At 39.7% G+C, this 15,384-nt stretch overlaps 2 protein-coding genes across 4 annotated transcripts; one reads left to right on the forward strand and one right to left on the reverse strand.

The window, feature by feature from the left end:
* Positions 1-620: 620 nt before the first annotated feature.
* On the reverse strand, positions 621-10,773 carry LOC107753933 (embryonal Fyn-associated substrate-like). 2 transcript variants are annotated; one of them, XM_016570217.1, is made up of 8 exons: positions 10,615-10,773; positions 9,498-9,767; positions 6,726-8,144; positions 6,465-6,587; positions 3,840-4,736; positions 3,373-3,447; positions 1,607-1,858; positions 621-1,334 (listed from the first exon to the last, which is right to left on the reverse strand). In XM_016570217.1, exons 2-8 carry the CDS (start codon positions 9,507-9,509, stop codon positions 1,152-1,154), a joined length of 2,961 nt encoding a protein of 986 aa, XP_016425703.1. In that variant the 5' UTR covers positions 9,510-9,767; positions 10,615-10,773; the 3' UTR covers positions 621-1,151. The 2 variants fall into 2 exon arrangements, with proteins under 2 accessions (XP_016425703.1, XP_016425701.1); XM_016570215.1 differs by having other exon boundaries at positions 3,807-4,736.
* A 1,640-nt stretch (positions 10,774-12,413) lies between these two features.
* On the forward strand, positions 12,414-15,222 carry LOC107753983 (dehydrogenase/reductase SDR family member 4-like). 2 transcript variants are annotated; one of them, XM_016570278.1, is made up of 9 exons: positions 12,414-12,670; positions 13,018-13,142; positions 13,357-13,534; positions 13,707-13,808; positions 13,914-13,984; positions 14,083-14,134; positions 14,290-14,424; positions 14,556-14,611; positions 14,946-15,025. In XM_016570278.1, the coding sequence occupies exons 2-9, from the start codon at positions 13,021-13,023 to the stop codon at positions 14,980-14,982; spliced, it is 753 nt and encodes a 250-aa protein (XP_016425764.1). In that variant the 5' UTR covers positions 12,414-12,670; positions 13,018-13,020; the 3' UTR covers positions 14,983-15,025. The 2 variants fall into 2 exon arrangements, with proteins under 2 accessions (XP_016425764.1, XP_016425763.1); XM_016570277.1 differs by having other exon boundaries at positions 12,426-12,670; positions 14,983-15,222.
* Positions 15,223-15,384: the final 162 nt, after the last annotated feature.

Consider the following 15,384-nt stretch of genomic DNA (forward strand, 5'->3'; position numbering starts at 1 on the left):
TATCTTGTTTGAGTACAAGATTTTGTAAGCACCAGCATTTCAATGCCCACTATGGAAGCTACTAGATATATATTGCTGTTTTCAGAAATGCTGCATAGCCTATTTAAAACAAAAAAAAATCCTGTATGATATTTATTGTGCAAGATTTGTTTCCCAAACTGCTTCACCATTAAGCTGCCTTTATGAGCATGTGCAGAAACCGAATGTGGGAGTGTGAGAATTACGGGAATAAAAAAATAAGTGAGTGAAACAAAGAGTGTGAAGAAAGAGGCTGAGTGGACCTGACAGACAGGTTTATCTCTGAATCAGCATTGTGGGGGGAAAAAACTCTGATATCTCTCCCAAAAATTCAATAAATTGTTGAATCTCATTCATAAAGTACTGTTTTTCTTCATGTGTTTAAATCAGGGCTGTCCAAACTCGGTCCTGGAGGGCCGGTGTCCTGCAGAGTTTAGCTCCAACCCTAATTAAACACACCTGAACCAGCTAATCAAGCTCTTACTAGGCATAGAAACTTCCAGTCAGGTGTGTTGAGGCAAGTTGGAGCTAAACTCTGCAGGACACCGGCCCTCCAGGACCGAGTTTGGACAGCCCTGGTTTAAATAATCAAGTATTCCTTCTTGTTAAACATTTGAAACTAGGTTAGCTTTATCTGTTTTGGTTACATGTGCAGCACAACTGAAACCTCCTGGGCTGTCAAATTAGTCACTTCAATCTCTATAACACCAAGGCCACTTCACATTTACAAACAAACTGAATAATTAGACCAGTTTACAAGAGCACCCTTAAACAGAGAAGACCACTTTTTCCTCATTGTTGTCAATATGGTTAAGGGAACAAAATAAAGCTATTAAAATGTGCCTGAGGTTGCAAACATCTTCAACAAAACAGCCATCAATAAGTTATTAAAACGTATAAGTGTGCTTGGCACCACAAAAAAGGAAAAAAGAAAAAGACCAGTCTGAAGTGTCAAAACCAACACAGGCAAGCAGATACACTCCAACATATACTCACCAACTGTTTGATCATATTATCACTGTTGAACTAACACAAGCAGTGACATGATTTTGATGCATCCTCAAAAAAAATTTTTTTTATAATAAGGCATTCCACTGTGAAAACAATAAAGGTTAACCCGCCCACAAATAACATCAAGATATCTCAGCTAAACGCTGCAAAAGCCCAGAGAAACCAGCTGCATGCTGGGATAGATCGGCTACTCTGTCCACCATTTCTTGCGTAGCAGGGACTGAAGGATAATTCTGGGCTGCACCCTTAGTTGCCACGACAACAGCCTTCAGAGCTTGGCAGAGGCGTCCACTGGAGGTGGTGACCTGAGGAGACAAACAGTGTTTGTGTGTGAATGTCTTTAAATAATGTCACCTGTTTTGCTGGAAACTGACCCGTCAACATGCTTACCAAAAGCTTATTCACTTCCCAGACTGTTCATGTTGACTATTGCCCTTGGGTTATCAACTATGACTCACAATTTGATTTGTTGTGGCGTGAATCATTACATACATTCACTTGTAATCGAGAATTTGTACAAAAACACTTGAACAGAAACTCTCAATAACATTTCTAACCAAAGTATCTATGTTCTAACCTTTGCTCTGAGGTCTGAAGAGCTGAGAAGCCTTGCAAGTGTATCCCCAATAAAGACAAGTTTGTGCGCAGTCACAATGAGGCTTTTCCCCCTGGAAACGAAGACTCGAGGTGGTTGGTTCCCTTGGACACTTGTGAACAGGGAATCGATGGCATCGGCCAGGCAAGAAAGATGAGAGAGACTTTGGGAGGAGTAGAAGGAGAGCAGCTCTGAATCTTCCAGAGACAGAGAGACTGGGGGGGAAAGACTCAGCTGGAGAGAAACAGAGAACAGAGAAGATTATTCATATAAACTTACAAAACACTGTATATAAAGATATAGACCCTTACCTCCTTGAAAATACCTAAAAATGCATAATTACAGGCCTACAGCATAGTTGCAAAGTTGACATTTCAGTATGTTATTTCGAAATTACTCTCTATAAAGTTTCATTAGGCTAAGTTGAAAGTATTTTGGAGAGGTTCAACTATGATTTAATGAATGAGCTATGTTGTAAGTTGAATTCGTCCAAAATTTAGAAAACAATTTTTTTCAACATATTTGATCTGTACTGTGCTCACAATTTTTTTCAACATGTTCAGTGATAAAAAAAAAATGCCAATATTAAAAATAAATAAATAAAAAACTGTGTAAATACAAGACATTATTTACACAGGTTTATAGGTTTTTATTTTTATTTTTAATATTGGCATTTTTTTTTTATCACTGAACATGTTGAAAAAAATTGTGAGCACAGTACAGATCAAATATAAATACATTTACGTCCAAAAGTTTAGGACCAAGATTTTTTAAAATGTTTTTGAAAGTTTCTTATGCTCAGAAAGTCTGGATTTATTCAATTAAAATACAGTCATTAAATTAATTAAATTAACATTAAATTAATACAATTTAAAATAACTGATTTCTATTTTAATATATTTTAAAATGTAATTTATTCTTGTGATGGCAAAGCTGAATTTCCAGCAGCCGTTACTCCAGTCTTAAGTGTCACATGATCCTTCAGAATTCTTTCTAATATGGTGAACTGGTGCTCTAGTAACATTTCTTATTATTATCAATGTTAAAAACAGCTGTGCTGCTTCATATTTTTTGTGGAAACTGAGATAAATTTTTTTAGAATCCTTTGATGAATAGAAAGTTCAAAAGAAGAGCATTTACTTGAAATACAATTTATTTGTAACAATGTAAATATTTACTGCCACTTTTTATTAATATAGTGTATCCTTGATGAATAAAAGAATGGTCTTTTAAATCTTATTGAAACCAAACTTATAAATGGTAGTGTATTTAGGAGATTGCAAAATCTGAACCAAATCAGTCAGCAATGGTGTCTGAGGTAAGGTATTATTTAAGTGTTACAATCTTTCTACAATGGCTTTTTGAGTGTTTAAAATGCAGTGCTCATGCTGAATAAAAGAATGGTCTTTTAAATCTTATTGAAACCAAACTTATAAATGGTAGTGTATTTAGGATTGCAAAATCTGAACCAAATCAGTCAGCAATGGTGTCTGAGGTAAGGTATTATTTAAGTGTTACAATCTTTCTACAATGGCTTTTTGAGTGTTTAAAATGCAGTGCTCATGGTAAGAAACAAAAAAACAGTGAAATGCAATGCAACAGACAAAGATGTCACTGTCACTGAAATGTGTACAGTATATCAACCAACAATTAAAAATAGTGCAGACAAAATGCATAAACACCTCCTGAGTGAACGGTCCTTTAGTGTGTGTGAGTTTTGGGAGTATAACAGACAATCAAAGACTTACTTTATTATCAGTTGTGGTGATAAACTGTGAAGAACTGAGCTCTGTATGGGTGTCTGGTGGTGGCTCTGGCATCCCCTAAAACAGAACAACAACAAAAATGTAAATGTCCACAAAAAGAGAACTGCAGACCACAGAAATGTTTCAACAAAGGCGAATACAAGCACCAAAACATGAACAGATAGTCAAAAGAGAAGTAAAACTCTGACTGAATAAATAAGACAGAATGATAAGTCATGAGAAAATGTAAATATTAAATTAACATTAAAGTTGCTGTTGTTAACTGATGTTTTTGTATCTGACAAGTAAAGTGCTTCGGCCTTTTGCCTGATGAACACTCGTGTTCATACTTGAATAAAAACTGATGTAAAAACATCAGAGTGTGAACATTTACTCTTTTTTTGGCATTATAGCCATGCATAAAACAGGTGTCTAACCTGCAGTTTGACGTATCCCACACTATCACCTACAGGATATGAAGGCGGTGGTGTAGGAGTTAGGCCGATTCCTGCATACTCATTCCCTTGTTCCTCATCCTCCATTCTTCCCACAGTAGGGGCTAAAGAAACTGGTGTCGGGGGCAAAGGGAAGGCAGCGGGTGGTGGAGGCGGCAGCGGTCTTTCCTGGATCCAGCTGCCCTTCCGTGATCCCATGTCCCCTGTGATCGGTTTGACCTCTGCCACCGGCAAAGCAGGTAGAGGTCTCCGGGACAGAGACTCCTGGGAAGGTAAACGAGGTCGCGCTTGACTCTGTAAAAGGGAGACGGAGTCTTCAAGGGCACAGCGGACAATCGTGAGCAGACCGTCGGCTGGAGGGGCAGTGCCACAAACCGAAAGGGCAGGAAGGAGGTCGGAGAGACGGGACCATGCCTGCTGGAGAACTGGAGGAATATCACCAACATGCCCAGCCTTCCAGACAGAAAGGATCTCAGCCAATGCAGAGGCGAGGTCTCGGGATGGGGTGGTGGTGACAGAGGCAGAGGTCAGGGCTGATTGGACAAGAGCAGAGAGAGACGCTTTCCACTGGATGTCCCCAGAGCCGGTGCTTGACACAGATAAAGGGCGTGTCGGGATTTCTAGAGTGAGGGCAGGCATGTCATAGATGCCTCCATCAGGTTCTGACACATCTTCAGAGGTTAAGTCTTGCTTTCTAGTACTGGAAATCGAATAGGTTCGTCCGTTTCCAGCAGTTTCTGCAGTTAATCCCGGCATCTCGCTTGCCTCCAAGGGTAAACCAGGAAGACTGGGAACACTGTACACATCCTCATCCATTGCATCTCCAGCCACAGCAGCCGATCCTGGACTATTGTAGGTTTGCTGCTGATGGTCAGAGGAGGAATTCAGGGCCAGAGTGGGAACATCATAAATCTGAAAGATATGAAAGAGTTACTCACTGTTTACTAATTTTTAAAGAGTTACAACAGATTTTGGATCCCAAACTCCATTCATTTACAAACTACAGTAATTATAACTGCAAGCTGTGCCATAAAGCATGAATCAAGCTGTTTCTTTAACTGTTATGTGGGAGTCTCAGCTACTGTTCAGTTTAAGGCTGGAATACACTACACAACTTCTGAAAAGATTTTGAAACACTAGGCATTATACAGTTGCTGAATTTTTAAATGATTACAGAGAAAAATCGGGCATCATACACTGAACGACTGAAGATCACACACTACAAGACTTTCAAGTAATTCCGAACACAAGAGATTCACTCATAAACATGTCTTGTTGCTAAGAGATGCATGACAAATAAAAATGTGTTTTATAATCAGCTCAAAATATCAGACAAGCTTGATATCCTCCAACTGGATGGAATCATGGTCTGAAGCTAAAAAATCTGAGTCTGTACACTACACGATTTTCTGTGAAACCTGTCAACTCTGACTGCCCAAAATCTGGCAGCCTGTGACTTTAGGCAAGTAGTGTTGACTTCTCCAGACTGCAAATCAGGACAAAAAAGCAGGCAAAAGTTGTGTAGTGTATTCTAGCCTTTAGTATGTGTTCTCTAATAGCTCACAGTTTAATGCCCTTGGAGTGTCTCTTGTGTGTGTTCATCACTATGTCACGAATTCCACTTTGACTGACTAATAATAATAATATATATGGATTAAGAGCAAAAATCCATTATATAGCCACTACATTTATTTACAGTCTCTGCACAAGCACAAAAATCCATTGCTGAGGATTAGTAAGACAAATGAGAGAGGGAAAGGGGAGAGAAAGATTGTGGGTGGAGGGCTGAATAGAGCCACATGGGTCTGGCTGATCTGCGCAACCCGACAGGCGGCTGTGACTTGTGTGAACAAGAGAAAAGTGTTACATGGGATTAGCTCCTAGCAGAAAAAAGGTGTGGTTTAAAAGCAAAGGAATAGGAGAGGAGTGAGAGAATGAGAAACAGAGAACAAGAAAAACAGCAAGAGGAAAAACAAAGGAGAGATTATGTGAAAATGTGGAGATTGTACGTAAATGTGCAAAACCTCTGATATTTAAAAGTAGATGATTTTTTAGCAAATGAATTTTTAAATATATTCTTTTGAACTTTCAATTCATCAAAGAATTCTAAACAGTGAAAATAAGTGAACATTTCTGATTTGATTAGCATAAAAAAAAGCATATTAAAATTATTTCTGAAGGATCATGTGACACTGAAGACTGAAGACAAAATTCAGCCTAGCATCTCAGAAATAAATTATATCTTAAAATATATTGAAATAGAAAACAATTAATTTAAATTGTAATAATATTTCATAATATTAATGTTTTGATTGTATATTTTTATCAAATAAATGCAGCCATGCTTAACATAAGAGACTCCAAACTTTTAAACACCATCAGCTAATGACCATTGCTACTTGGGTGGCTCATGGTCAACCTCAATGTACTACTTTAAATGTGTGGCAGTCCAAAAGAGAAATGAGAGCTTGGAAACAAATCTATCGTATGGCTTCAAAAGACATTGTATGGATACTTCTATGGTGTTTTTTGCCTGATTTTTGCAGCTAGACAACCTCTGTCCTCATTCACTTTTATTGTATGGACAAGAGTAAGATCAACATTCTTCCTAGCATTTCCCTTTAGTGTTTGATTTCTTACCTTTGAGGCCTGGTCAGTGTGTAGGGGTACAGCACGAGGGGTGTTATAGATCCCATCATCCTCCTCAGAAGGCACTGTAGGAACTGGAGGCTGCCACCTATTTGTGGGAGGTGTATCATATACCTGAAGAGAACAAGCATTTAAAATCTTATCTCGCTATCTATTTCATCATCTCTACTATCTCTTCAAAGAAAACTCATCCATCTTCTGCAGAACTACAACCTCTTTCCTTTTTTCCAATCAAGTTCTCATTTATCTCACCTCCTCTCTGAGTTTCTCATCCTGTGAACTTGTACTCTCCCTCTTGGTCACCATTTCCATGTTCTTCTTCATCTCATCCACTTGCATGTGTCCATTTTTACTTCCCTGTCTCTCTTCCTCCAGCATGTTTGTCTGTGGGGGTGCAGGGTTGGCCTGGAGAACAGGTTTGGTGGTTGGAACCGAGTTAGACTGAGGTAAATCCTTCCTGGTCACACTTCTAACAGGAGGTGCTGGCGGAGGGGGTTTGCGGCCAGAGTTTGGGGACCCTGGTGCTCCGGACTTTCCCGCTCTGGTGAGTAGAGGGGATTCCCTTAGGCCACCCTGCGCCAGTTTTCCTCGACCAACAGGAGGAGTTGAAGTAATACGCTTTTGGGATCCTCGGGCAGAGGGAGGTGTCTGCTTAAGATTCTGGCCTGGTGTTGAGGCTCCAGACACTCCTACAGTTCCAGCAGGGTGTTTGCGGTCAGATTGAGGGGTCCTTGATATGGCACCCCCAGGTGAGGTTGGGGTTTGGTAAATCCCTGGGGCATCCTGGCCAGTCTTACTCTGAGAAGGACTAATAGAAGAAGATGGGCTGCTTTTGGGTGCAATCCTATCCGTAAGTCTTGAAGTCATTCCTGGCACACACTGTCCTGCCACTGGGGCACCACTTGTAGGAGTCTGATATAAATTCTCACTGGTCAACGCAGCGACAGCTGCTCTGGGCACCAAGTAGCATCCATCAGAATTACCGGCCCCTGCATCTCGTGGACTTAAATACCTAGCCTCCCCTGCTGTTTCGGCTGCAGACCTGGGAACAGCACTTGGAGTCAGGTACACTGAATCGGATACCAGTGCACCTTGTGATCGGTGTTGTGCCACCAGTGGTGCAGGCGAGGTGGGTGTCTGGTAAAGGGTCCCTGACTCGCCACCTCGTCCTCTAAGTGAGGGTGAACGGGGTCGTCCCGCCACACTCACATCGCCCCAGTCTGGACAAGGCCTGGTTCCAGAACTAGAATGCGATCGTGGCCTTCCTCCATCAGAGTGACGTAGCTCTCCAGACCTGGCAGGGGTAGGAGCAGCCCCAGGGCTCTGGTACACCCCTTCAGCTAAGCTGGGTGGTGAGAGATACACCCCATCTGAATCTTCAGTGCTCAGTCCATTTACCCTGCCCTGGTGGCTAGTCGATAGATGAACTGAGTCCACACTAGGAGCTCGCCGGGTATCTATACCGGTGTTTGAAGCTGGAGTCTGAGCAGTTTGGAGGAGGCGTAATCGATTGGCAGGGGCAATGCCTTGACGGCCATGTAGGGAGCAAAGCCACCACCCTGGTCCACCATCCTGCTCCTGGTCCAGAACCATCAGGATATCACCTTTGCGGAACGCTAACTCCTCTGGGCTTTCAGCGGCATTGTCAAAAAGTGCCTTTGCAAGCACTGTCTATAAGACAATAAAAAAAAACATAAGGAGGAGGAGAAGAAACCAAACAAAGCTTTAAATAAATCCTACCAAGACATGAATCACCTCTGGACTAGCTTCTTAGTCTAGGTTTCTAATAAACCTAGCATTGAAATGCATGAATGTAAATGTAAATAAAACAAAGGCAGCAAAACATAATAAAATCCTGCATAAATAAAAAAGGGAGACAGACAGAAGAAAGGCTTTAACCAAGTCCTTCAATTGGAATGGGGAAGGACAGCAATAGTGAAGGAGAAACGCTAATTTCACTAGACTGCTAGCAACAATATAATTCAATTGTTTAAATTCAATGTACTCAGTTAAAATGAATTTATTTGAGCCTTCAGCTAGTCCACGAGCTGTGTTGTGTTAGTAAGGGAAGTCAAAAACAGGAAACAACGTAGAGCAGTAGACCCACTGTCCTGCAGAGTTTAGCTACAACCCTAATCAAACACACCAGGAGCAGCTAATCAAGCTCCTCAAGATTGCATGAAAATACTACTCAGGCAGGTGTGCTGAAGCAGGTTGGAAATAAACTTTGCAGGACAGTGGGTGCCCAGAAGGAGGGTTGAAGACCTCTGACGTAGAGGATCTAACCTGGCCACTTCAACCAGGTTCATCAACCTGTGTAACCAAATCAATTTGTCTTCCCTTTTACTTAACAAACAGAACTAGCACATCATCATGACAACATAAGGGAAGATTAAGGCCATGGTCAACACTAAAAAAAACCTGATGAGTCTCATAGTTGACTTAAACATTTAAAGAACACACAAATATGGCTTAGATTAAGTAGCTTAAAAAAAGACGGTCAGTACATAGCAATTTAATTGCTGACCTAAATTCTTAGCATACATAAAGCCTACAGAAGAAGAACTGCTCATTTAAATGCGTCTGAAAAGGGCAGCGCATACGAACTGTACAGTTAGAGTGAAATTACGAAAGTAATGGGTTGCCTCAAGGTCTTTTGTATTCAGAACACCACACTACTGCCTTCATGGGTAAATCAATATTGATAGAGAGAATGCATAAGTAAGGGCAGAGGTCTGTGATTATGGGAGAGAATTAGTGATTAAGGGAAAGAGGCGCTGAGTTGATGATAATGAGGAAGACTCGTGGGGGAGGGGCTCAACATCTGTCCCCCAGTTTTAGGTCCTTTTGTCATCCCCTTTTATACCTCTAAATTTCGCTCTCATTCTTTCATTCCCTCCAGGGGATGTGGTGCTCTGAGGCAAGCTGAGCCCCAGTTCCCCCTTCTCCATACTAGCAGTGGATATGAATATTAAGGACTGGACAGCAGAGAGTGTTTTATAGTGGTGACTTAAACACACTTACCGATAGAGACATGACTGAAGCTGGTTCTCCACAGTTTTGGATGCGTTAACTCCACATGTGCTCTCCACAGAAGCTGTATCCCATTCACATGTGCACTGTGTGACTCATCTGCATGTTTTGCAGATCTGGTTTTCCATTAACCTGAACCATGCAGTGGTGGTAAATACGATGGTCTTTATATCCAGAAAGATCAATTTCTCAAAACCATGATTGTTGTCCTTTGCCGTTTGTGACTTTCATCACATCTGACAATTGCCGCACATATTGAACCTGAAGGATCAAAATAAATGCATTTTAGATAAATCTCAATAGTACAGTAGTGTGTGTTAGTAATACAGAGTTCACTTTATGAAACAGTCAGCTGCAGCAGCCAAACTAGTCAGACCAGCTGTGGGGCTCCACCAGTGGAGTTCAGACAAAAAAGATCTTATTTCATGGGAATTTGGCTGTTAACTTTTAAGTACAGCTGTAATGTGGTATTTCAATTTGCCCAGCCTGATTGGACAGAGGATTAAGGGGCTATATGATATCATAACTTAGTAATTATGAGTTAATATAGGTGGAGACATTGTTCCCTATTTGGTCATTAATGTTTGTTTGTATTTTTATTTTTCAGTTTAAAGGAATGAAACCTAAATAAAATCACTTCAGCAGCTGTGGCACAACCGCCTACTAAAGGCTAAGACACTGGCCTTTTGAGACAGGAATCCATAGGATAAATATATATATTTTTAATTAAAAAGATGACAAATTATAGCCCTGTGTACCTAGCGTGTTTCAAGTAATTTTAATAGATTAAACTGCACTAGGCTGCAACAGAAAAAAATAAATAAATCACAGTCCTAAGCCACGTTTCGTTTTCCATCCAAGACGTCTCAAGGTTTCTTTTATGCAGGAGAACTCCAATGAGACAAACAGAGGACTAAATAAACGGAGAAATACAATAAAGAAAACAAGAAAAGCCCCCATTCTCCGGCTAAACCAGTGCCAAAGGCATTAGGCATATAAATAATGTTCTTTCAAAAAACGGGATGCATTTTAATTCAGTCACAAAGACGCAAACAAGCGGCGATCAGCCAGTGTAAAATGTTAACTAAATAAGCAATGCTCGTCTTACCGTTCACATGTCTAGAAATATCATCTGGAAATACAGAAGTAGAGTCAAACCTGGCAAATCATATCTTCTCAAAAGACTGTAATGCACGGCTGTTGTTTTTCTTTTCTTTCTTTGGGGATTCACGTCTCGCTCCGCCAGGCTTCGCCCTACCCTGGCCTTCTTGGTTTTGAATTACAGTTGAGCGCATATGGTCGCTCCCCCTACATTGAGCCCGACACAGCACGATTCCTACAGTGCTTCACGCCCTCTAGTGGAGGATATCTATCTATCTATCTATCTATCTATCTATCTATCTGGTCTTGTTATTTTTATCCACTTTATGGCAGTTGTCATAATGTACATTTTATTTGTTTTTACCAACATTGCCAAGTGCTGCTTCTGAAGGTTACAGCTGCCTCTAATGTAAACTTCTGACCAGATTTACATTAAACAAGTATAAATCTTTTACTAACTAGAATGTCCTAGGAATGTCCTCTTGTAAACTCCTTAGAATGCTTTGACACACCGTAATAAGGTTAAAAAATTCAAATGCAGTGTAAAATTAAGCAAGCGTTGTGCATAAGCTGGTATTCAATTACCTGCATATAAAATAAAAACAGAAAATGTATTATAAAATGAATATGAAATTGTATAGGCCTACTAACCATGATTAAGAAAAGCCTCTGTGAAGAGTAGATTGCAATAGCTTTATATATATATATAACATTTCTAAAAGATGTATAGATGATTCAATATGCTGGGCAACTGTTCAAAAACATTAGCTAGAAAACAAAGAGGACATCAGAGGAATTTAAATAAGAACTGAAGTTTTTTGTCTAAAGACAAAAATCCCCATAAAAACCAAAGCCAATTAGTGGCATTTAGATTATCTAAACTGAACATGTTCAGCATAATAAATGTCATATTATCTGAGATAGGTTCCCGTGGGCTGTAACCAAGTTTCTTTAGGCTGCTTAGTTAGATTTACAATTTATACCGAAAACAAGTGTAAAATACCCTGAACAACAGGAATTAGCAACAGGAACTGCATGTTGAACAAACACAAAGCTTTGCTATAGAACAAAAGGACAGGGTCGCTGCCAAGGTATTTGGTAGTGCTGGTTAAATATTTGTTGACCTCACAAAGTGCAACTGATTAAGAAAGACTGCACTTTTCTGTTCAGCTCCAACCGTATCTTATTTTTACTAAAAGCACCACTGCAGTGATAAAATTAAGAACTGTACAGGACAGGTGCAAAACCAGCAGTGCATACAAATTTAACAGTAAAAGCTGTGATCTTATAAATCTAACGCAATCTACAATTTACATTTAGTGAGACATTTTAAGTTTACTTGAATTTAAATAAAATACTTTACTAATATATTAGGTGGATTTTTAAGAATTAATGATTTAACCAATTAGATTCCCTGAGACTAGCATCTTCCTCCAGAGGGCGCGTGAGGGCTCAGATAGATTTTTTTTATTTATTCAAGGAACAATAACACACAATATGTTATAGGGCTCAGATAGATCAGAGAGCTGATTCCTCCACTGACCGCATTCCATTTTTTGTTACATTTGTACACTAAAATGTGAAACATTTAATTTGTTAATCCCATCTCTTAATACCTGACATGCAAATGAAAATATGGCCTATAAATCTATAAAAACTATAAATAAAAAAATATCCAGTCAACCAACCGGTAATCACACTAATCTGTGATTGGTCCGTCCGGACCAGCGCTGTAAAAAGTTTCAGGCACCACGCAAGAATCGAATCTACACGTAGCTTCTTCAGCGGTCTGTGCGTGCAATAGTTTACACCTGATTAATGACACCAGAGAAACATTAGTAGCCATCGAATTGCATTTACACCGAAGAATGAAACGGGATAATCACTATCCAGAAACATCTTTCCAGACCAATAAGAGACAACTTCCGGACCGTTTATCACCGCCCTTTCTCAGACCCATATACGCAATCTACCAGTTTATAATATTTCTGTGGTATTGACGTACGAGAGGCGTTGATTTTTACTTGCAAAGTGCTAACAGAACAGTCCTTCTCAGCTCGTAGGTAATGCTGTATTTCTTTTTATTAACCTATACGTCACAATTATTATTCACAATTTAGCAAGATTTAAAACAACTTGATTCGCTCTTGGCTCACCTCAACCATGAATGCGGTGTTGTGCAGTTAGCTCCGTTTAAGTGATGTTATCGTTAAGCAGCATAACTTGCTGGTTTCTGAAGTACCCCACATAAACACATTTTCACCTCAACTGCCTGTCGAGGAATGTAATTAATGTTAACGGGAAAACTGTTCTGTGCACCTGTAACTTTTTCCCAGGATGACCTTTAACCCGCTTTCCTACATAGTGCTGTAGCAATTATTATGCAGACTCTCTTTCTGTCTGTCTCAAGGCAATGTTGAAGGCTGTAACCAGGTGCCTTTGGTCAAATCCTGTTGCTGGCAGAAGAATGATGTCCCATCACATATCGCCGAATTTGTCAGGAAGGGTTGCTATAGTAACTGCATCCACAGATGGGTATGATGCTTTATTTCCATTCTTATCCAACTGTTCTTTAGTTTATTTTAGATCCTTAAAACAAAAGGGTGTGTAGCTGTCACAGCACAAAAAGTCATTGTCCCTCTGGTAATAATTGATAATACAACTACTAAAACAAATGTAAATATAAATTATGCATCCTAAATACTTACATAACATGCTGACAGACCCTTGTACTCACCGATCTTCTCAGGATTGGGCTCGCAGCTGCGGAGGCTTTGGGTCAGAGGGGAGCACATGTGGTCGTGAGCAGTCGACGTCAGGCCAACGTTGACAAGGCTGTGTCACTATTGCACAGCAAAAATATAAAAGTAATAGGCACCACATGTAATGTGGGGAAAGCAGAAGATAGAGACAAGCTCATTAGTATGGTGAGGAGTTGCTTTATCGCTATTTTTAGCCAATACTTAGTTAATACTTTGGGAATCATACTTAGGAATACGTGCAAATGTTATGATGAACCCAAAAATCTGTGGAAACTTGCAAATGTATAATATATATTGTGAAGAAATTTGATTTAAATGCTGTTACTTTTTATCGCAGACAATTGAACAATGTGGCGGTGTGGACATACTGGTGTCTAATGCAGCTGTGAACCCGTTTTTTGGAAACATATTAGAATCCACCGAGGAAGTCTGGGACAAAGTTAGTTATTAGCCTTGATAAACTTTTTTTCTATATATGTATATATACTGCATATATAAAATGTTAGTAGTGTCAGTAGTATTGACATTTGCTTTATGTCCACAGATACTTGGAGTAAATGTGAAAGCTTCTTTCCTTCTGACCAAACAGGTTGTGCCTCACATGGAGAAAAGAGGGTGAGAGAAAAGTGAAAAATATGAGTGGGAATAGAAAACAGAAGTATTTCAAAATACACTTTATATCTGAGCCTAACTTAGGACCTTTTCATTTTCAGGGGTGGGTCGGTTGTGATTGTGTCTTCAGTCGCAGGGTACCAGCCAATGCAAGTATGATGTTTACTTGCTGTAAAGTTTAATAATGCAACGTGCCTTATCCAATAGCACTAAAGTGGTTTCTTTAATTGGGTTTGTAAACTTTATCTGCTGTTTTTCATTCAGCACTAGTTGAGAGTTCACCTTGCTCTTGACTCTTTGACTCTTAGGGTCTGGGCCCCTATAGCGTGAGTAAGACGGCCCTGCTGGGTTTAACTCGAGCGCTGGCTCCTGATCTCGCCCACAGTAACATCCGGATCAACTGTGTTGCCCCTGGCATCATCAAGACGCGTTTTAGTGCCGCTGTAAGGATTTCCTACACCTTTCATTTTCAGAGCTTCTTGGAAACTCGTCTTTGTCTAATTATAATTTCTAACGTCAATTAGAGTCTTTACAACGTTCACCTGTATAACCCTTTGCTTCTGTTCTTCTCTAGCTGTGGGAAAATGAGAGTGTGCTTGAAGAGTTCTTGAAACAGACAAGCATAAAAAGGTTTGTTGCTGTCAAGACAATGAATGAAACTGTTTTTAAACTAATAGTACCGTGGCGCTTGAATAATCATACCTAGAATGGCATGTCTGAGAATAGCATTATCAAGAGTAGGAAACCGAATTGTTCCACTAGCATTATGCACCACAAAAAATATTACATATTTAATATATTATGCACCACTGTAGTTTTTTTTATATAGCTAAAGTGTATGATTGCATGATTAATAATGTTTAAAAAAAATCCCATTACCTGTAAGGTAGCATTGTAGTAATTGTCCACAAGCTATTCCTTCCTTTTCATAAGTTTTCATTTTTTTTGTTGCTTTCTGGTGCAGGAAACCTGATTCTTATTGTAATGTCTTGATCTCTTAGACTCGGGCAGCCAGAAGATATAGGTGGTGTGATTGCCTTCCTGTGCTCAGACGAAGCCTCATACATCACCGGAGAGACTATCACTGTAACCGGAGGCATGAACTGCAGACTGTAAGAGTGGCACAGGGGCAGTAACAGTAATCATGTACTTGTACATCAGATAGAAACCTTCTAACTCAGTGACCCAACACATTTGTAACAGCTGATGCAGAAATTCATAATACATTTACAAACGTTTAATTGTAATAAAATGATTTGTTTTGGGTTTTTTTTGCTGATTTTGTCACATTCATTTTGTTTTTTGATGTATAGTTTCCCACATCTTTCAACCAGGGAACTGACTTTTCCAGTCGTTTGGGATTACTGGTATTACTTTTAGATTTTAAAGATAAAAGTTGACAC

The sequence above is a fragment of the Sinocyclocheilus rhinocerous genome, unplaced genomic scaffold (assembly GCF_001515625.1).
Source record: "Sinocyclocheilus rhinocerous isolate Xijiao unplaced genomic scaffold, SAMN03320098_v1.1 scaffold831, whole genome shotgun sequence".
NCBI lineage: Eukaryota > Metazoa > Chordata > Actinopteri > Cypriniformes > Cyprinidae > Sinocyclocheilus > Sinocyclocheilus rhinocerous.

What these genes read in the sequence shown, in the direction of transcription:
- LOC107753933 (XM_016570215.1), bottom strand. An exon ending in ATGAGAAACTCAGAGAGGAG is followed by an intron (nt 6,588 to 6,725) that starts GTGAGATAAATG and finishes TGTTCTCTTCAG; the next exon opens with GTATATGATACACCTCCCAC. An exon ending in TGGGATACGTCAAACTGCAG is followed by an intron (nt 3,448 to 3,806) that starts GTTAGACACCTG and finishes GTTCTGTTTTAG; the next exon opens with GGGATGCCAGAGCCACCACC.
- LOC107753983 (XM_016570277.1), top strand. Translation starts at nt 13,021, where the DNA reads ATGTTGAAGGCTGTAACCAGGTGCCTTTGGTCAAATCCTGTTGCTGGC. An exon ending in AGACGCGTTTTAGTGCCGCT is followed by an intron (nt 14,425 to 14,555) that starts GTAAGGATTTCC and finishes GTTCTTCTCTAG; the next exon opens with CTGTGGGAAAATGAGAGTGT. An exon ending in AAACAGACAAGCATAAAAAG is followed by an intron (nt 14,612 to 14,982) that starts GTTTGTTGCTGT and finishes TTGATCTCTTAG; the next exon opens with ACTCGGGCAGCCAGAAGATA.